Source organism: Lacerta agilis, chromosome 2 (genome assembly GCF_009819535.1).
Source record: "Lacerta agilis isolate rLacAgi1 chromosome 2, rLacAgi1.pri, whole genome shotgun sequence".
Classification (NCBI taxonomy): domain Eukaryota; kingdom Metazoa; phylum Chordata; class Lepidosauria; order Squamata; family Lacertidae; genus Lacerta; species Lacerta agilis.
The window spans coordinates 12,314,077-12,336,440 of NC_046313.1; the positions used below are offsets into that span (position 1 = coordinate 12,314,077).

The 22,364-nt window shown below is 47.0% G+C and overlaps 1 protein-coding gene across 2 annotated transcripts in view; it reads right to left on the reverse strand.

The window, feature by feature from the left end:
• Window positions 1–234: 234 nt before the first annotated feature.
• Window positions 235–22,364, reverse strand: part of SLC39A5 (solute carrier family 39 member 5) — a 41,530-nt gene continuing 19,400 nt past the window's right edge. Inside the window, exons 1-11 of one of the 2 annotated variants that reach the window (XM_033138625.1) lie at window positions 18,171–18,410; window positions 13,370–13,783; window positions 12,443–12,662; window positions 10,752–10,926; window positions 9,441–9,610; window positions 8,184–8,342; window positions 6,416–6,497; window positions 4,889–5,149; window positions 3,515–3,595; window positions 1,121–1,311; window positions 235–443 (exon numbers count right to left, since the gene is read on the reverse strand). In XM_033138625.1, coding sequence (XP_032994516.1) covers window positions 291–443; window positions 1,121–1,311; window positions 3,515–3,595; window positions 4,889–5,149; window positions 6,416–6,497; window positions 8,184–8,342; window positions 9,441–9,610; window positions 10,752–10,926; window positions 12,443–12,662; window positions 13,370–13,773 — 1,896 coding nt within the window. In that variant the 5' untranslated portion in view covers window positions 13,774–13,783; window positions 18,171–18,410 and the 3' untranslated portion in view covers window positions 235–290. Of the gene's footprint in view, window positions 444–1,120; window positions 1,312–3,514; window positions 3,596–4,888; window positions 5,150–6,415; window positions 6,498–8,183; window positions 8,343–9,440; window positions 9,611–10,751; window positions 10,927–12,442; window positions 12,663–13,369; window positions 13,784–18,170; window positions 18,411–22,364 lie in introns of those variants that run through there. The other variant, XM_033138626.1, reaches the window with a different exon arrangement.

Genomic DNA, 22,364 nt, shown 5'->3' on the forward strand with positions numbered 1-22,364 from the left:
CGCAATTTGCTTCCTTTAATCCAAGCCACAAAGGCTAAGCAGGGCATTGTCACCCTTAGTTTGGCACCCTGTTTTGCTGCTACACAAAAACATGGGGACAATAAGCTGTTCCTTCTGTTCTCTCCTACCGAGTTCTTTCTCCAACTCCTGCGGACAGAAAGATGGAGCAAATCTGTAAGCCCCCTATTACAGAGTTAAGAGGAAAGGTGCAATCGTACTTGAAGTGTGTGTGGGGGGGGGGGCATCGCCTTCGATCCATCTTGCGTTCTGGAGTTTCCTGTTGAAGAGTGCTACCCATCCAAATGAAAACTGATGTGCCCTTCAAAAAGAGCGATGCAGAGCATGAGGACTCCTCCACTGAGGAAGCCCAGGTTCTGGAGAAGGAAGTGGGCAAGGGAGCCCTTTTTGCCCCTGCTAGAGCTCCTCTGCAGCATTTCAGGCAGCTAGGGGGGGGGGGAGAGACAAAACAACAACAAAAGGCCATTATGTCCTGGGGAGCTGCTGTTATGGCAGCTTGCAGCTAAGCCAGAAAGGCTGTTCTCCCTGAAGAGACAATAACAGCGATGCAGTGGCTCCCCATCTGTGGAATGCTGTCTCCAGGGAAGTCCACCTGGTGCCTTCATTATACACTTTTAGGCGCCAGGCAAAAACATTCATTTTTAACCAGGCCTTTGGTTGACGTGATCAACATCCTATACCCTTTTAAAATGCAGCTCTTTTGGGGGGGGGTTTAGTGGGTTTTTTTTTTTATTTTATATATTGTGATCTTTTCTGTGATAATATAATAATAACATTTAAAACAGTTTAAACCCATTTACAACCACAAAAATGAGGCGGTTGCTTAACAAAGTTATCTTCAGTGTTAAAAGCCAGGATAAAGAGGTGTGTCTTCATCACTCCATGAAAGCTGTATAATAAGATTGCAAGAGAGGGGTATCCACAAATTAGGGGCTGCCACAGAGAAGGCCCTCTCCTCGGTCGCACACACATACACACGCCCGAGCTGTTGAGGGCGGTGGAACAACCAAGAGGCCCAGTTAGGGAATAATTAAACCCTGGGTCCCCAAAAGATTAATGCCATGCTTACAGGAGAAGTTTGCAAAGAGGCGGCTGTCCTTACCATGTCCACCAGTGCCACGTACAGGAAAATACCAGCCGTGATGGCAAAAATCCAGGGCGTGACTTGCGTGGTGCTCCGACTAATGAGCGTCCCTACTACTGCGCCCAAGTAAGCCAGGAAAGCAGACATCAGGTTGAAGAGGAACACCCATCGGACTGGCATGCCAGCCTGCAGCAGAACAGCACAATCCCCTGCCAAAGAAAGGAGGAGTTAAGAGTGCAATGGTCACATCTTCACAGAGGCACCATAACCAACTCAAAGCCAAGCAACGTCTCCAACCCTCTAAAACCAGAGATTCCCAAATCCACCCCCCTACACACACACAATGGACCACTTGCAAATGGTGGACGACTTGAAGGTTTTTCTGCCTCTTTGTGTAATTGTAATGTGCCATACTGTACATATGCTGTTTAGTTTTTAGTTGTATTTTAATTGCCTCTTTCATTTCTTGTCTGTTGCATTTCACCGCATTGCAATGAAAGAAATAACAGAAGAAACAAACAAACAAATAAACAAACAATTGGGAATCAACATCACCACCACCATCAAATTAAATTTGCATACTACCCTATATCTGTGGGTCTCAGGGCGGTTCACAAGATCAACAATTGGATCTGCCGTTTCCCATCTTCAACCACAAATCCAGAGACACGCCACAAGCCACCTGAATGAAACTTGCGGACCACTTGCTGGTGCGCAGATCACAACTGGCGAACCCCTGCTCTAGACATGCTCCTGGCAACGGTACTTGTCAGGCTTCAGGGAATCTGATCCCTCCCACGGTGGCAGCCAAGAAGCAGATAAGCAAGAAGAGTTCTTACCAAGTACTTTATTCAATATTCACAGAGAGAGGCAAAGGAATGCAGTCTCTCTTAGATAATGGCATTGCTCCGAGTAAAGTCCCACCCCCTCCGTCTCTCCTATTCTGCGTCTGCTGATCTGAGATTTTTGCCTCTGAGCTCTCTGTTTTACTACTCTCAATGCCCACCTGGTCCTGGGAGAGGGGGGTTCAGGAATGCTTTTTAAAGACACTGAGTCTGCCAGCTGTCTCCCCTGGTGCTTCTTCCTGCTGCTCCCTCTCCCAATATTTCCCAACTTTTCCCCTCTGCAGCCTCTGAACTATGACCTTCTGAAAACCACTGTTGTAATTCTATACTGCCCTCCTGTTCTTGGGAAGGTTCAGGAGGAGGGGAGGCGTCCCCCACCATTCCTCCTCAGCCCAGCCTCTGACACATGTGGACCATACTGGTGGTGCCTTTACCTAATAACAGAAGCAGCAGCCTAACCTCTTGTGAAGTGTGCAGCATCACCTGTAACCAGTGCCGGATTTACGTGTAAGCTAAACAAGCTATAGCTTAGGGCCCCACTCTCTTGGGGGCCCCTCAAAAAATTTTAAAGGGAAAAAAACCTGGATGTGCATTTCCAAAAATATAAGATAAAAAAAACACCTATATACAGCAACAGTGTTTTGTGTTGTGTAGGCTGCTATGATGCAAGTAATGGGCCCCGCCTGCTAGCCTGCTCCATAAAATATCACTCATTTGCTCATTTCTATATATAGGGTGCTTACATTCTTCATGGACTTTTCAACAATTACTTTGATAAAATACATATTTTGTTACATGCAAATAGCTTTAGATACCTATGAGGTCCATAAACTACCATACAGCATATATTCAACACAAGAAAAACAGTGACAATTTGTTCTTGACAAAGGACAGCTGGAGATATAAAGGGCCCCATTACCTTCAGTAGCTTAGGGCCTCATAGGTATCTAAACCTAAATCGGGCCCTGCCTGTAACCACAGTATCAGGTAAGGTCACATGGGTGGGACCCACAAACCCAGAATGGCATGGGGTCAACAGAAAGTCAGGAGCAACCACCACACCAGAGCAGATCCAAGTAAAGGGGTGGGGTCTTCCTTGGACACTGGACAGGAGGATATGATAGGATCAATTGATATCATCAGCATCATCTTCGGTCATCAGAAGTGCAGGACCATAGGAGAAGGTTTGCTGGATCTGAGTTTATATCAAATCCACCAATGGCCAAGCACATACCTCTTAAGACAGGCATAGGCAAACTCGGCCCTCCAGATGTTTTGCGACCACAACTCCCAACATCCCTGACCGCTGGTCCTGTTAGCTAGGGATGACGGGAGTTTTAGTCCCAAAACATCTGGAGGGCCTAGTTTGCCTATGCCTGTCTTAGGAAGCCTACAGCCACAGCATGAGAGTGGAGATTTGCACCCAAGGTGTGTGAATGACATTTAAAAATGCACACACACACACACACAGTGAGCCCCAAATCTTTAAAATGTTAAACAGTGAAATAAAGCAGATTAAAAAATAAGAGGTCAGGAAAGCCTGAAGAATAAAGCTGGGAATCCTCACCAAGTTCATGGGGCAGTTCGTGGCAAAATACTGCCACCGTAGTGCTTAAACCGCTGGAGATTCCATCAGAGAAAGCAGCTCCTAGGAGAAAAGAAATCCATGGGTTACAAAGGTTAGTGAACCTAAAAGATCTGTTTCCTCTCCCCTCTCTCCAGGTGGATTGGCTCAAGTCATCTGAACGAGTTTGTCTTCACTCAAGTGGGAAGACAGGCAAACTATCACCAGTGTACTGGAAGAAGTAAAGATCACCAGTGTCGAAGCAATGGTTCTTCAACATCAACTTTGTTGGACTGGTCATGTTGTGCGGATGCCTGATTATCGTCTTCCAAAGCAACTACTCTGTTCCGAACTTAAAAATGGAAAGCGCAATGCTGGTGGTCAGCAAAAGAGGTTTAAAGACCCTCTCAAGGCAAATCTTTAAAAATGTAGTATAAACACCGACAACTGGGAAACACTGGCCTGTGAGCGCTCCAGTCGGAGAACAGTCTTTACCAAAGGTGTCATGGGCTTTGAAGAGGCTCGAACTCAGGACAAAGGGAGAAATGCGCTAAGAGGAAGTCATGTTTCGCAAACCCTCACCGTAATCAAGTCCCGCCCAGAAACCTATGTGGAAGGACGTGTGGATCCAGAATTGGCCTCCACAGTCACTTACGAACTCACTGTGAAAACCGTGTTCATGGAAGACAGTCTTACTTGGCTTTGAGTGATCGCCAAAGAAGAAGAAAGAAGGTATTTACGATTACGTCCAATCATCTGGAATTTAAGCGGGAAGCTTCTGTGATTCTGTGACGGAGGTCTAACACAAGCCTTTTGGGAACTCAAGGCTGGAGAGAACCAATGGTGGTAGCCAGTACCCACTGGGACAGGGTCCAGGGTGGGGGGGGGGAGTGGTGCTTAGAGGCCAACAGCAGTTGGAGGCAGAGCCAATGGCAGGCAGAGCCAGCTAATTATAGTTTTACGCCCTCCTCCCTGCTGAGTAGTACAAGGGCAACACTTGACACTAAGGAAGAGGAAGAGGTTACACGTGAAGCTCGCTACTCTCATTGTGCCATTTCAGATCCTTTTAAAAGCTTCCTTTGGTTCAGCAAGCATATCTAGACATGTAAATGAAATTATGTACACCAATTTTGTTGTTTTTATTCGCACATTGATGATTGTTTTAAATTGTTCTTTGCATGCTGCTTAGGGATGTCTTTATTACGAGGTTTATAAACTCAAATAAACAAATGGAAATAATTTCTCTCAACCTCTTAAAAATAATTTTCTGGTTCCAGCCTAACTTTTGTAGGATTGTGCCCTGCCATCATCATCATCATCATCATCATTTGATTCTGGCACAAGGAGAAACTTAGCCCTGGGCTCAAAGCCACTTACCGATGGCCAGTCCATCTGTGAAGTTGTGTATCCCATCCCCTAGAATAACCATCCAAGCGATGTCTGCTATCCCAGCCTTGAGGGCTCCAGCTGGACTGTGGGAATGCCCATGAGCGTGGTGATGATGGAGCTCTTCTTCCTGCCTCTCTGAGCTTCCTCCACACTCTTCTGAGCTGCGGATTTGGACAGAGCAGTCCTGGACTTCCCCGTAGAGGCTGTCAGCTCCTCCTTCTGCCACCGTCAGGCTCTGGGATTCAGTACCTGACACCCAAACCAAACAGGGAAATATCAGATCCACTTGACCCACCCCCCAACCCTGGCACAGATCTCTGGCATTTGTGACTAAGCAAGCAGTACTCTGGATGTACTCTTGGAACTCACAGATAATGTGCTAAACACAGTGACAGTTTGGTTGCACAGTGGACCTCGGCCTAGTGAGCTACTTCTGCTCAGCTTGACCCACGGCAGACCCACAAGGCACCATATGAAGCAGGTGCTGTTCCCCCGAACAGCTACAGCCCCCTCCCCCATGCAACTGTGGGATGCATTCCAAAATAATTTCTGGTCCGTCCAGATGGACTTGTGAAAACGTGTTTTCTGCCATCACCTGCTCTGCTCTGTGTTTAGCTAGATGTCTTTTCCGACCCGTTCCAAAGGTGTTCCATATTGTCCTTGCAACAAGTCTATGAAGCAGCAGATTAGCTAAGAGAGCAACTTGGGGGGGAAACTCATCTGTACATTGAGTTTTTTAATACATGAAGCTTAAAGGAATTTTAAAGGCCTTCTACAGTGAATAACCAACCTTCCTTCCTTCCTTCCTTCCTTCCTTCCTTCCTTCCTTCCTTCCTTCCTTTCTTACCCATCTGGCTGGGTTTCCCCAGCCACTCTGGGCAGCTCCCAACAGAATATTAAAAACACGATAAAACATCAAACATTAAAAACTTCCCTAAACAGGGCTGCCTTCAGATGTCTTCTAAAAGTCAGATAGTTCTTTATTTCCTTGACATCTGATGGGAGGGTGTTCCACAGGGAGGGTGCCAGTACTGAGAAGGCCCTCTGCCTGGTTCCCAGTAACCTCACTTCTCGCAGTAAGGGAACTGCCAGAAGGCCCTCCGAGGTGGACCTCAGTGACCAGGCTGAATGATGGGGGTGGAGACGCTCCTTCAGGTATACTGGGCCAAGGTCATTTAAGCAATGTGTTCCCTATACTGCCTGGGCTGGGTTAAAGGATAAAGTATAGTATGTTGCTGGGGGAAACAGTAACAGCAGTGACGTTGGACAACAGGCACTGGGACAACTGCCCCACCTGCCCAATAGATGGGCAGATCTTGGTTGAAGGAAAGGCATTAGAGAAAACAAGTTCCTTCCAACCTAATACCTAGCTGTGTTTTAATTCCACAAAGTGTGCATGGACTGCAGCCATGACACATGAATCCTGTAGGGGAACAACCAAACTTTTCACAGTTAAGAGCACAGAAGAAAGCCATACTAATAAAAACCTAAAGCAATCCAGACTGTGTGACTCACCATGAGATGTCCTCAAAACAGCAACGCTGTTGTCACCCACCTCAGCTGGAGATGGTTCAAGTGGCTTTCCGGTGGCGCCCTTCTACAGAAAGAAAGCAAAACTGATGACTAAGCAGCACTAAACTGAGGTTCACATGAGAAGCCCAGCCTAGTGATGCTGCAAAACTTTGTCTCCCCCTAGAGGTATTGGGTAGTATAGCAGTGGTGTCTCCCTCTAGTGGTGGACACAAAACATGACATTATCCAGAGCAGAAGTTCCTAAGGGGGTTCTACAGTAAACGTGTGTGGTTGTTGTTTTTAAAACAACCACTGCCACAGAGATTTAACACACCTGGCGCCAACAAGCCAGATGGTGACCTTGCTAATTATGGGTTGGTTGCTACTCATCCAAAGAGCAGAAGTGAGGCTCAGCATGGGTGGTTCAGTCCAAAACACGGACCGTGACATAAACCACACACATAAAGCACACAGTATTAGCTGTTTCTTCCTCCTCTTTTTTGGTCCGATCCAGACCGCCCTATAGCTTAGGCTGCATGGCATTGTTATAAGAATTCTAAGGTCCCAAATATAAAATAAACGTTCATAAATGTACAAGGCAAACACATACAAAACTACATAAACCATGTGTCTGAAATAGTACAGGAGACCAATCCTGAAGCCATTTTGTCTCTGCCAAATTGACCTCAAATATTCCTCTGCAGTAAGGAAGGAAATGGGGAAAGCCTTCAGATTGCCATTTTGCTTGCAAATCCTGTCTTAAGGGCGTATTTGTGTATGGACAGAGTGAGCCTGTGCCCTGGATTCAGGAATTAAAGTATTTACCATCACAAAAGAATGGCCAGGATGTCCAGGTAAAGCAATCAGTGACCATTAACAGATATCCTGGCAGACAGGATTTCTGCTGTAGACCGCCTCCTTCTGTGGTGTATGGATGATGTTTTGGGGTGGTGGTCTTGGGCTACAGGGTGGGCAATCTCAAAAGTCTATATAAGGGCTTGCGCACCATTATTCAGGGTTCTCCTAGCTCCTGCGTGTGGCGAGTGGGGACCCTGTGGCAACAGTTTAATAAAGATCAGGCTTACTAGCTGCTTTGCTTCTCAATATACTCAGGGCCGATTTCCTTGAGAATGGATAGGTTTGATCTTCTCCCATGGACTGCAAGAAGATCAAACCTATCCATTCTTAAAGAAATCGGCCCTGAGTGCTCACTAGAAGGACAGATCCTGAAGTTGAGGCTCCAGTACTTTGACTACCTAATGAGAAGAGAAGTCTCCCTGGAAAAGACCCTGATGTTGGGAAAGATGGAGGGCACAAGGAGAAGGGGACGACAGAGGATGAGATGGTTGGACAGTGTTCTCGAAGCTACTAACATGAGTTTGGCCAAACTGCGGGAGGCAGTGAAGGATAGGCGTGCCTGGCGTGCTCTGGTCCATGGGGTCACGAAGAGTCGGACACGACTGAACAACTGAACAACAACAATACTCTAGTTGGCCTGTTATTTTCTCCTACCGATAGGGAACCCACTTAAGGACTTATACAGGCTCCTGGATAACCCATAAGGGAAAGGAGCAGTTTTCCCCCCCCCCTTATAACAGCATACAGGGATCCTTTCACAGACCCACATGGAAATAGGATTTTTGCCTAGGACATTAAGGAAGATGATGGGGAGAACTAAGTCGACTGGCGGGGGTGGGGGGGTCACTTTATTTAAATCTCCTGTTCAGCCCATCAAGTTGCCCAGGCCACTGGCATGCCACTCCATCTCTACCTTTTTGACTTGAATCCTCTTGAGGGTTCCCATGAGATTCTCAATGAGGAACAGCAGGTAAATACCACCCAGAACGCAGAGGCCCTTCAGGACTGCGTCTTCAGCCAAGGTCATTGGTTCTTGTTTTGGTGACAGAAGTCCATGGGGCCTTGCCTGTGCCTGAATGAAAACAATTCCTTTGAGCGGAGAAAGGGATAATTCAGAAAATAAACAGTCAAGTACCATATTTTTCCATATATAAGGTGACACACACACCCCTTTTTTAAACCAAGGATTAAGAAATCGCTCCATCAGTCTCTCAGTCAAAAAGATTTCCAGTTTTGTACTGCTGGAAAACTCTTTAAGGAAGTTAAGGAAGAAGAGGCAGATTCCATCGTCCTGGGAAACAAACCAGAATCATTGTGTTATCTCCTGCTGCCGTGCTCCGAGGTGGGGGCCTTGCTCTCTCTTGCCCACCTTGTCCATGGGCGGTGGGCTCCTCATCTCGGCTCCTCTTTCCAGACCGCCCCAAGCAAGTGAGAGAGAAGACAAGCAAGCAACAGACCAACTGAGCTTCCCATTTGGTCTCTGCCTCCTCAAAACAAAGCGTGCTGATATTTTTGTAGGGAAATCAGATCACCAATGGTTGCTAAGCTTTTTGTGGGAGATGTCCCCCACTTTGGGACTAAAAATATTAAGCGAAGAACATCGTCTTAGGCACGGAAAAATACTATTATTATTATTATTATTTTTAAAAAAGAAAAGGTTAAGAGATCCAGCGAATCAGATCAAAGATTTGCCTTATGTAGCATCCTTTTCCTCCCCACCAGATGCCAACCAGATGCCTATGGGTCAGGACCTGAGTGCAACAGCATGCTCCCCATGTCTGACTCCCAAAAACTGGTATTCAGAGGGATCAGGGCCAATGGCCTGATCCAATGTGTGGAGTTCACAGCTCTATAAGAACCTGTTCAAGGTCCAAGAGAATTAGCTAGGACAGGGATCCCCAAACTAAGGCCTGGGGGCCGGATGCGGCCCAATTGCCTTCTAAATGCGGCCCGCCTGAGCCACTCCCACTCCCAACGTGATTGGCTGTCTAAACTTCCAAGCTGCGAATCACGACTCAGAGTTCAAGGGCCAATGGCAGAGGCCCAAATCCTGAAATATTCTGTGATTGGACATCATGTATCGAATCAGAACACAGGAGCTCAGAATCCTTAATCCAGACTCAAGCTCAGGCAAACACAGACCACTGAACACATAACAGTTGGTACATACGTGTGGCCAGAGATGCAGCAGTGCGTCCCCACACAGCGTCCCCACAGCCAAGGCCACCAGGAAAGTGAGAAGGAAATGGAAGAGTTCACGGCTGAAGAGAGGAACGAGAACAATGGCCAGGGCAGAAGGCAAGCTAGTCAAGGTGATAGCCAAACATCCCCAGCCCAGACCTGTGGAGAACAAAGAGGATGAGCAAGATTGGACGAGGAACAAGAAAACTGAAACCAACAACCTGCTGGATCATACTGCAGGGGCCGAAGTCATGTCCTCATTTGCCCCACCTCTCCACATGTTCCAAAGGACTTTCATGCCACCTTCTCCTGGAACCTGACAACTAATTCTCTGCTGCCTAAAACAATTAAGGGCCCCAGTTCTCTGAACACTATTGGCAATGTCAGCAGCCTAGAAATTAGCTATATAGAAGAGTAGCCAGCCTAGTGTCTTTAAGATGTTGATGGACAAGAGCTCTCATTGGCCCCCAGCCAGCATGACCAATGTTCAGGGATGACTGATAGTCCAAAAATATCTGAAAGGCGCCATGGTGATTACTTCCAGGTTGCAGGAATGGGCATGGGGGATAGGAAGTGCAGAAAATCTAGTTACTCGGAAGGGGAGAATCTAATTTCCTAGTGTTTAAGAAACACTGAATAAGAGGCTCCCCCAAACTGGAGCTCGAACATTAACTTGAAGCACCCCGAGAGCCAATACACTTGAATTTGTACTCAGCATCCACTGTGTACCCTTATGTCGGTTCCAGACTCTTGCTGTCATCAGGTAGGAATCAATCACTTTCTGCCAAATTGAGGTCATACAATGACAGTGGATAGGAAGTTCTTGCCCATGAAACCTGCTTCCTTAGAAGGTCAGAGTTGTTGTTTTTTTACAATAACGAAAGTAATGGGGAAATCAACTGGGGAGTACAGGATCGCACTTGCTTTGACACAACGTCATCTTTGCAAACCTATCAGGATGAATGCTCAGTAACAGGTCATCCCGAAGGGCCCTTGATGAAGATTCTAAGCTGTTCTTGAGAGGACAGCATAGCACACACATTTTGGGGGGAGGGGGTATTTTGGAAGAGATATATATGTCTTGGATCAGACCCAAGATGTGGGTTTGCAAACCGAGAACTCCTTGGAAAGCCAATGGAAATGGGAGAAAATAATGAATGAATGAATGAATGAATGAATGAATGAATGAAAATTAAGGGCACAAAACCAGCACTAGGCTGATGCAGAAGGGTAAGGCTGGAGCCGGGATTCAAGGCCCCTCCAGGGTCAGGGTACGAGGAAGATAGCTTGTGTTACTTACCACTCCAGAGAGAACTTCCTGCCATGCCGAAAGCTACCTCATCATAGTGCTGGATGCAAACGCGGCTGTCAATCTGGTAGAGCAAAGCAGGGCACAGAAGCGTAAACTGCTCTGGCGTGATCTTAGAGACAGAGTTCAGCCCAAAATTGACTAGCAGCTGTGATACGTTGAGACACTGAAGACAAAGAAGAAGAAAAACCAAGTTTATTGCAAGAATGAATAACTGTATGGGACTGGAGTTTAACGTTTAATTGACTTGCCAGCACAGTTCTCGGTCATTAATTTGATTAAAGTTTTCATTTGCAGCACTGGGTCAAGCGGAACTTAGAAATCACGGCGGGGGGGGGGATGTCACCAGTTTTGGAAGGGGAATGAGTTGAAAGGGGGCAATAGACAACAGCACAAAACCAGTGTTCTCCTTTTAGCCTGGGAGATCTGGGTTAAAAATGCAAAAAAAAAAAGAAGAAGAACGAATATTCACCTGTCTCACACAACATGCCTAAAAAGGCAGAGGTACGGTATCACATGCAGACATTTATAATTATCCTCCTCTCCTTTCATACAACACAGACATTTATAATTATAAATATATAATTATTTCTACAACTGCTTCCAGGAAATGTGCTATGTGTGTGGCAATAATGGCCTAGTGCAGATCTAGGTTCACGTTTAATGCCATCCTTGCTGCTGATTTATACACTTTCCCCCTTAGTCCTATCCATCTTGCTCGTTACAATCAAACCGTTGCCACCAGTCACCAAGCAGAAGTCACCAAAGATTCTGCCTTTGTTCCCCGCCATCCCTTGGGGTGGGACAGGGTGCTACTTGCGGGTCCTTTAGACAACCATCTTAAAACATGGCTCCTAGTGCAAAGTGTTTGGTCCTGGAGTGAATTTGCTCACCTGAGAGCAAACACGGTTTTATGTATTACATTGTTCTTACTGTTTTACGTTCTGTTCCGCATAACATTATTGCATGTCGTTGCCTGCCCTGGGATCTCTGGATTAAGGACGGAATATAAGCAGCTTAAAGAAAACAAATAAACAAAATGCCCACGTGATTGCTTCAGCAGATGCTCTTCCCACCGTGTTGTTCCTTATCTACTGCCATCATCACAAGGCTGCAGAAGGCTGGTTTGAGCAAGGACTGGCAATGGCACACTAAACCTAAGCTGGGTATGCAAGAAAGCCAGAATGCTGTCAATTTACTAGTCCTCTCCCCGCCTTCCACTAAACATAGGGATGAGAGTTAATAGTAATAGAGCAATCCTGTGAAGTCGTTCAGGAACACAGGCCACGACTATTTCCTACAACTTTAGGATTAAAGAGGGCAGGGTTTCTGGGCACCTCCTATCGGCACAGAAATCAACCACTCCTCTTCCTGTCCTCCAATACAGTGGTACCTCTGGTTACGAACTTAATTCGTTCCGGAGGTCCATTCTTAACCCGAAACCGTTCTTAACCTGAGGTACCACTTTAGCTAATGGGGCCTCCTGCTGCCGCCATGCCACAGGCACGCAATTTCCATTCTCACCCTGAGGTAAAGTTCTTAACCCGAGGTACTACTTCCGGGTTAGCGGAGTCTGTAACCCGAAGTGTTTGTAACCCAAGGTGTTTGTAAGCCGAGGTACCACTGTATAACCAATGTGCTCCCTGCAGCAAGGGAATTCAGGGCAATGAAACCACACTTACATCTTCATGCAGGTGATTGTAGACAGAGTGATCCAAGGCAATAACTCTCTCTAGAAGATTTAGGCCAGAGTGCCCCTGGGAAGGTTTGGATAGGTCTTCTTTGGCACCCCCAGGCTGATCTGGGGTTTGCCAAAAGGTAGGCTTGGTGACAGGTCTGACGTCACGGAGTGCAGGATGAGCAGGTGTTTGGGTGGCATGGCCCGACTGAGGGATTCCAGGCCTGCAGAAAACGCAAAAGTCATCATCGGAGAAGAATAACATTTATGCTTTAGGTTACAATTGCGATTCAATTAGACCAACTAAATTCCACTGACTTTAAAGTGCTACACTTTAGGAGGGATGCATTGTTAACATCCAGTCTAATCTACCACCTTTCCTCTTTCGAACGTTATCTATCTCCTTCAGATTTAATGTGCAATTCCGACTATTTTTACTGACAATGCTAAAATATGTTGAGATTTAATTAAGCATGGCCAATTGAGCCGAATTAATATTTTGCAACAGCTAAGCCAGCCAGCAAGATCACAGCATCCTGGCAAAACAAGTCTGTTAAATCTGTTTGAACAGCATGCACGCTGCCTTTGCCAAATGAAAAACAACGGGATCAGATCTTCCGGCAGGATTTTAGCTTTGTTGCAAGCAAATGAGATAAGCAAGACAAGTATTGCAAGATGTTTACTGCCCATAAAGATATTACCTTTAATCTCCTCTGCAATTGCGACGGAAGCACGTAACACTGACTTGTGCCGGACAACTGTACTTAACAAAGAGCGCTATGCTCAGTAATTAAGAAATAAGCTTTTCCTCAAGACGGGTGTGGGGAACCTGTGGGCTCTGCTTCGGAGTCATAGTCTAGTGACCTCAGGAGGAACGCAGGTTCCCCGCCAGAAAGCCAAAGAAAATATTTCCAAGGTCAAAGCAGATTACCTGGTGGCGGTGACGCTTTCTGCTTGGGTCCTGCTGAGGTGTTCCAGCGCTGAGTGCGAATGCAAGTGCTTGTTGTCTTGGACTTCCAGAATGTCCAGGTGGGACACATGGCCGTGGCCTAGTTCCTCATGCTCAATCTCCACCACCTGCACCTTTCCAAGCCCCAGGCTCAGCAGCAGGCGAGTGAGGCCTTCGAAGGACAAGGTGCCATTCTCGCCATACTGCCCAAAGAGCTGCTGCAGGTAGTAGCCCTGCTCTTGGGCGGCATCTTCAGGCAGGGCCCACGCAGCTCCATCCAACAGCAGGTCAGGAGGACCGGCCAGCACCAAGCTACAGGTGCCGTGCAGGCAGAGCACGGCCACCCATGCTCTGGCCAGACGGAGCCTCAGTGTCCTCTGGTCCATCAACAGGGAGCTGCAATGGAAAGGACACTGCGCTGAGCCAGGGAGCAAGGGGGAGACATTCCCTCACGGTGCTGCAGTTCTCAGAGAGACAGCCAGGACTCTTGACACCGAAGAGGTGCAGGCCCAGCCCCTCTCCAAGTGTCCCTATTTCCCAGGGACAGTCCCAGATTTGCAGAAGGGTATAGTAAAAGGTAAAGGTAAAGGTACCCCTGACCATTAGGTCCAGTCGCACACAACTCTGGAGTTGCGGCACTCATCTTGCTCTATAGGCCGAGGGAGCCGGTGTATGTCCACAGACAGCTTCCAGGGCATGTGGCCAGCATGACTAAGCTACTTCTGGCGAAACCAGAGCAGCACACGGAAACGCTGTTTACCTTCCTGCTGGTATTTATCTACTTGCACTTTGAGGTGTTTTTGAACTGCTAGATTTGCAGGATCTGGGACCGAGCAACGGGAGCTCAACCCGTCGCAGGGATTCGAACCGCCAACCTTCCAGCCAGCAAGCCCTAGGCTCTGTGGTTTAACCCACAGCGCCACCCGCGTCCCTTGAAGGGTATAGTAGGACGTCATTATTTTCATCGGAGACATGTTGGCAGGTATGGAGTTATGTGAGCCCCTGAGCCAAGGAGATGTTATAAGAAAAAACTGCTCCTTTCCCCTTATGGGGTATCCAAGAGCCTTTATAGAGTCCTTAAGTGGGTTCCCTATCGGTAGGAGAAAGTAACAGAGGTCAACCAGAGTATATTGAGAAGCAATGTACCTAGTAAGCGTGTCTTTATTGCAACATAAAAGTACTGTTGCAACAGGGTCCCCACTCCCCACACACAGGAGGGAGGGAGGAGACAGCCCAGAAAAATGGTGCACCAGCCCTTATACAGTGTAGACTTTTGAAATTGCCCACCCTGTAGCCCAAGACCACCCCCCATCATACATACATCACAGAAGGAGGAGGTCTACAGCAGAAATCCTGTCTGCCAGGATACCTGACAATGGTCACTGATTGCATTACCTGAGCAGCCTGGCCATTCTTTTGTGATGGTTAATACTTTAGTTCCTGAGTCCAGGTCACAGGCTCACCCTAGTCATACACAACCACGCCCTTTAAGACAGCATTTGTACGCAAAAAGACAATGGGAAGGCTTTCACCATTTTCCTCCCTTACTGCAGAGGAATATTTGAGGTCAATTTGAGAGAGTCAAAATGGCTTCAGGATTGCTCTCCTGTGCTACCTGTATTTCAAACACGTGATTTACATACTTATGTATGTGTTTGCCTTGTACATTTATGAACATTTTATTTATATTTGAGACCTTAGAATTCAAGTTCGGCATCAGAGATAAGTAACTATACAATCTTTAGAAGACATATATGAAGGCAGCCCTGTATAATGAAGGTTATTTCTTTTTAATGTTTAATGTTTTATTATGTTTTTATGTACAGTACATTGCCCAGAGTGGCTGGGGCAACCCAGTCAAATGAGTGGGGTATAAATAGTAAAAAAATAAAAAATAAATATGGAATAGGGTGTCCCTGTTTTCACCAGAGAAATGTTGGAGGGTATGGAACAATTGCCTTAGCACTACAATGAATTCCTCTTATAATACAGTGGTACCTCGGGTTACATATGCTTCAGGTTACAAACTCCGCTAACCCAGAAATAACGCTTCAGGTTAAGAACTTTGCTTCAGGATGAGAACAGAAATCGTGCTCTGGCGGCGCAGCGGCAGCGGGAGGCCCCATTAGCTAAAGTGGTGCTTCAGGTTAAGAGCAGTTTCAGGTTAAGAACGGACCTCCAGAACGAATTAAGTACCTACGTAACCAGAGGTACCACTGTATTCAGTTTTGTCCCTGTGGGAATGTTTCAGGGTGCAATGTCTGAAAATAACCACTAGGGTTTTTCCTGCAATTGTCAACCCTAGTTTGTTCCTGTGGGGTCTGTAAAGGCTCCATCTGTAACTAGAGAATAAAATCTGTTCCTAGCTGCTGGAATCTTGTATTTCCATGCTGTTACATCCCTCAGCCCCAATTCTTGTGTTAATTTTTTAAATTAAGCCTCATTAGAACTTTTATCCAGCTGTTCTTAGGTGGAGAGTCTTTCTTCTGATGGTTTCCCCCGCACATGCTGAGATTCAGTACTTACCAGAGGAAGAACTCAATTTCTGCAGTGAGCTAAAGGACATGCGCCAATCTGAGACAAAGCAGTATGCCCACCCCGAAACTTTTGCAGACACAAACAGAATGGATAGCAGGGTGGCATGGGATCTAACGGCTGCAATACCATTAGGAGCACAAACCATCATGAACGGGCAACCATCTTAATTTTTTTTTAATTAAATACCAGGATTGTTCTGGTAGGGGGTAAGTTGACCACATCCAAACATCTTCCTTCCTTACAATGAGGAGCACTTAAGAGATGCACAGGGCTGTTAAAAGCAGGGAGCTTCCCCTAAACTTGACTCTGTGTCTGTGTGTGTCCTAACTGTGCCTGAAGGAGGTAGGAGTTTTATCTGCCTCCTCTCAAGCTGTGAGGTCAGTCACCACTGTTCCCATAACAATCTGTTGTGTTGCTCACTGGGGTATGTGTACGCTAGAGCCAAAAATAGATAAACTTGGCAAAATTCTCTCCTGCGAATTCTGATAACAAATATTCTCTGGGTGTGTAAATATTTGACAGTCAGTATCGCCATTTGACTTCTGACAGTTTCGCTGCAGTAAAAAAAAGGTAAAGGACCTCTGGACGGCTAAGTCCAGTCAAAGGAGACTATGGGGTGCAGCGCTCATCTTGCTATTCAGGCTGAGGGAGCCGGCATTTGTCCACAGACAGCTTTCCGGGTCATGTGGCCAGCATGACAAAGCTGCTTCTGCCGCAACGGGACACCGTGACAGAAACTAGAGCACACGGAAACACTGTTTACCTTCCCGCCAGAGCTGTACCTATTTATTCACTTGCATTGGTGTGCTTTTGAACTGCTAGGTTGACAGGAGCTGGGACAGAGCAATGGGAGCTCACCCTGTCGCAGGGATTCGAACTGCCGACCTTCTGATTGGCAAGCCCAAGAGGCTCAGACCACAGTGCCACCCACATCCCCTTTGCTGCAGTAGCAGTCAATGACATCTGAGTATCTAACACGAGGTCTTGGCCAGTATTTGCAGCATGACAAAAGGTCCACAACACCATTAAGTAGATGTATTAAAAGATATTTTAAAAAAATAAAAAATTGTCCAGTAGCACCTTAGAGACCAACTAAGCTTGTTCTTGGTATGAGCTTTCATGTGCATGCACACTTCTTCAGATACACTTCTTCAGTGTGCATGCACACGAAAGCTCATACCAAGAACAAACTTAGTTGGTCTTTAAGGTGCTACTGTACTGGACTATACACACACACACACACACACACACACACACTATACACACACACACACACACACACCTGAATCTAGATGTATTAAGTCATTAATTCCTTTAATCACTCAGCAAACGTATCCCTCGAATAGGTGAAAAGCCTTTACAAATAACAGCAAAACCATCCAATTTTGCCACCGAATTCTGAAGTTTTGGATGACATTAAAAACTTAAAATCCGTTTAGTTCCACTTTTATCCAGTATTCCATTCTACTGATACTGTTTTGAATGCAATGGCTCATCAGCCCTCATAACAGGGAACGTTTCTGTCACTTTTAACCGGATCGCTTTCTCCATCTTTCTTGGATCCTTTACTCCCAATTTGCAACTGTGAAAGGCGCCGTTATTATTTCCATTTTGCGAATGAGAGCCAAGGAGGCAGGGAGAGGTTTACTAAATCTCTGTAAGCAAGGTGCTTGGAACGGGATTGAAACCAGTCACACAGGCAAGCTGTTACATTGCTTCTCAAGTGGGGAGTTAGCAGGAAACATAGGAGAATGAGAACATTTTACATTGCCTTTCGAGTTTCCAGTCACCACATCATATACAGTATAGTACCTCAGTAATCCTCACAACATTCCTGGTCACCACCAACATAGCAGATTAGCGGCTGAGAGGCAGGAACCAGCTTTAGGCTACCAATGAAAAGTTCGTGGCAGAGAGACAAGATTTTAACCGGAAACTTCCTACTTATGTAGAGCAGCTTAAGTCATTTGCAGAGCACATGCTGTACAGGCAAAAGGAACGGTGTCTGGGAAAGACTTGTGCAGAAATCTGGAGAGACACTCACTGAAGGCACTAGCCAGTCTGTTTCCTATATGGTTTTTTTTTTTCCTTTTTCTTTTAATGACTCAGCTTCCAATGAGGCACTAACCTTGTTAGCCTTTGCAACAGTTCCAATCCAGAGATTTCACAAACCCCCTGGGAAGTTGCTGTGGAGTTAGGCAAGCAAATATCAAAGCAATAACTTTATATATATACATATATGTACCTGCTCCCGTCACCGTGCTCCTTCCTGTCCGAAACAGACTCTCAAAGCACCTTCCAGCCCTCAAATCTTCTGAGTTTCTGGGCAATGCAGCTTTCGGCCTGGTGTTATCTGCTTATTATTCCAAGTCGGGGCCGGTTCTCCACAGCCACACCAAGCACTAATTGAGAACAGCACAGCTTCCAGCCCAAACAACCATCTCTGCAGCATTCAGGCTTTTTAAGAGGCACTGTTTTGATCTCATCAAGCCTCGGTGGTGGGTAGGCATGTTGAATTTGAGTAGGTGGGGCCTGCACAGGCCCCTCCTCTTATCAAACAGCATGTGGAGATTGGGGGCATGACAGGATTTTTAGAGTTGTTCCCGGAAATGTGGGTTGAGGGAGTGGGCTTGTGGGGAATGGACAGCTTGTTCCCGCATCGCTGGCCAAGGTGGGAAAAGGAGTTGCGTAATAAATAGAAATGTGACTGTACACATGCACACATAAACACTAATAGTCTGGGGTAAAGGCCCATTCAGAGGCATGCCAAATCACGTGATGAGAACCATGTGCTTCGCATGCATTCCCTGGCTATAATCCTGGCCACAACCCTGTAAGGTAGGTCAGGATAGTTATCTCCCATATTGCAAATAGGGGCCTAGAGGCTACCCAGTTAGCCTGTGGTAGAGGAACAGTCTCTTAGGCTGCATGCACACTATAGATTTAAAGCACACAGCTTTCCTCAAAGAATATTGGGAACTGTAGTTTGCCCCCTCAAGTAGCTACAATTTGCAGCACCCTTAAACTACAGTTCCCGGGGTTATTGGGAGCCATGTGCTTCAAATGTGTGGCATGTGCACTGCTACACTACACTACCCCAAACCAGCTCTTCCCATCTAATACAACATACATTAGCACCTACCTGACCAGCCAATTTGAAGAATCCTAGAATGGCAGATTTGAAAAGTACCCTAGAAGTTGCCTAGTCTAATCCATCCTGCTCAGAGCAACTACAGCAGGGGTCCTCAAACTAAGGCCCGGGGGCCGGATGCGGCCCATTCGCCTTCTAAATGCGGCCCGCGGACGGTCCGGGAATCAGCGTGTTTTTACATGAGTAGAATGTGTCCTTTTATTTAAAATGCATCTCTGGTGTTTATATATGCGTAGAATGTGTGCTTTTATTTAAAATGCATCTCTGGGTTATTTGTGGGCATAGGAATTCACTCATATATATTTTTTTCAAAATATTGATAGGGAAATTTACCAGCCATCACCTTCCCCCACCGCTATGCCTTCCCGGTAGCGAGTGCGGGACTCGTAAAAATCGCTAAAAGCCCGACGATGAGCGGGCATTCTTTCTCCCCCCTTTTTCCGGCCATTCCCCTCCACTTTCCAAGTCACACAAGCACCACATAAAACCCTCGCGATGAAGGGTTCCCCAAAATCCCAATCTGCGTTCCGAAAAGCCCCTGGAAAAGCGCTTCTGTCAAACAGCGCTCCGCTGGTCTCCATTTTCTCAATGAACGGGAAACCCACCAATCAGGAGCATGCATCCAGCTCAGCCTGCAAAATGGAACGTTCAGGTCAGCTACTATGATTCAATCATCACCTTCACGCTTGACTGAACACTAAGTGGGTTTTGACAGGCTCCCTGCTGGGAGAACAATGGAATCGAAACCAAAATGTAACCAGTTGAGGAAACTATTAATTATAACTTGCAACAATGTATCAAATGGACAATTTAGACGCTGGGTGGCCCACTTTTGACAGCTCGAAATATTTATTATTGTAAAAATCCACAACTCCTGAACGCAGTGTCCGATTTGCCTGGTTCGGGTGTCTATTTGCTCCTTGTAAAATAACCTTTCCAACCCCTCGGTCCCCGCCATCCTCCGATCATCAGAAGTATATTATTTCGAGACTGCATAATTTTTGGACTCTCCACTCAGTGGCTTTCATAATCCCCTAAGCAGAGAGTCACGTCCGCAGGAGGAGATGCCCCCTCCCGATAATCCAGTCAAGCACCCATCCATCAGCTACCATGGCAGCAGACATCCTCCTAGGAGCTTTCTATTGTCCCGACGCAGAAGAAACCTTCAATGTGTATTGCACCCACCCTGGATCCATTCACCGGTTCCTGCCATCCTTCCTGATATGCAAAACTTGTTTTTCCCCTATGTAAATTTTACTGTAACCTCCTCTCTCCCCTCCCATCTCTGACGTTTCTGTGATGTATTTCGCTATGTATTCTGGGCTATCGCGGGAACTTTTAAAAGTCCAGGACACCCTTTGTTCGGGGTTCGGATCCTCCTGAACCTTGTTGCGCAATAAACTCCTTTGCTTTTGCTCCAATCTCCGGCTGGTCTCCATTGCCTCCGCAGCGAACCACGGGCTTCCTCCGTAGGACCGGGAGCTGAGCCTTCTCGACCCGGTAATTTCCGTAACAGTCTTGGTGCCGAAACCCGGGATCTGCGTTCTCCCGTGGTGGCCGGGGACCCCATCGAGTCTTCAGCCGGCATCGGGACCCTCTTCTCCCGTGGAGACCCCATCGGACCTCCGGCCATCCTCCGGGCGGTAATTGCAGGTCCCTAGGGGAGCCAACCGGGGAGCAAAGGCAAAGCTCAGCCGGCTTCGTCTTCAACGATCCAGCGGATCGCAGTGGAAGACGCGTAAGTATAAATCCAGTGCACTGGTGCATGTGGGAAGGGGGGAGGAAAACCTGGCAACCGCAACTCTGCTTTCTTACCTATCACTTCTTGACTGTTTCTTGGTCTGTCCAGTGGACCACTGCTCGACTCGAAAAGGGGAGTTCTGAGCTCTATCTCTTTTCCTACAATACCCAGTCAGCCGCCCCGTTAGCTGGTCTAACGAACGCAAGGGACTGGGCTCTTTTTCTACTTTGCCAGCTGCCAAGGGGCAAAGGACTTCTCTGCACTATCCCAGACCTCAGCCGCCCCGGTCGGGCCATGTAAAACACGCTGGTCGTGCGTGAGCCCGCTTCCGAACGCAAGGGAGGTTTTTCCGGACCGTTTAAACTCTATCCAAAGGGCTGCCCGATCTGGCACTGCAGTGGCAGGCGTCCAGTAGGGCTCCCTTCCTTAGCTGTTGATGATAGGTAGGAGGTTGCCAGGCGTGGGGTTATTTTGCACGGGTGGAAATGGGAAATGAGAAATAGGAATAGTGAGAAGAAATAGTGAAAAGAAGAATACGGAAGAGAAAGGAAGAGGAAGGGAGCTCCAGAAAAAGAGAGGAAAGGAAAGAGGTAGTTTAGTGTAGATCCCCCTGGTCAGCCGCCCCGCTAGCCGATCTAGTGAACGCAAGGGACCAGGCTAGATTATTGCAACGTTGTGTATTATTTGCTGTTAGAAAACCCCTCTGTCCCACTCCCCTTTGTGAAATTCCCGTTTTACTGAGATATCTCTCCCCTCCCTCTTTCCAAAACCCCAGGTTCCTCTTAAAAAAAAAAAAAAACCAAGGAACAATGGGCGCCAAGGCTTCGAAGCCCGGTCGTACTTCCGCTGGGAAGAAGGCTTCTTGTAAGCCTTCTTTTGCCCAGCCGGAACCCGACTCCCCCCTCGAGTTTGTACTAGATCACTGGAAAGAGATTCCGGGCTCAGAATTATTATCCAGGCAGAAGTTGCAAGAACTCTGCGAAAACACCTGGCCATCTTTTACTGATAAAATGACATCTGAACTCCGCTGGCCACCGGAGGGATCCTTCAACCAGGATCGTTTGAATGCTCTAAAGAAGCACTTACTAGAGGAAAGACCCCGCCAATTGGACTACCTAAAAGCTTTTGAGGTCGTATATCAAATCCTCACTACTCTGAAGGATTCCCCGGCTCTCCAGATGCCTATGATAAAACCTCCTAAGAAAGCCTCTAGGAAACCCAAGGGAGGTCCTGCACCGCCCCCTTATGAGGATCCATCGGACGATGATTCAATGGATCAGGCCATGGCGCTATACTATAATAGACCCAGACAAGCACCCACAGCTCCCCCTGCACAGAATGATGTCCCTGGGCAAAATAATCTCCCGGGACCTGAAAATGATGCAGACCCGAACAATCAGGCAGGAGCTCAAGGCGGGCAGCTAATAGTCCAACCCATGGGCCAGGAAGAGATAGCCACAGTATCCAACGACCAAATGGAACCTGACCCGGTCTTAACGCCAGTCAGTGACCACGCTGCTTATACTCTGTCGCCCCACTCCAATCTT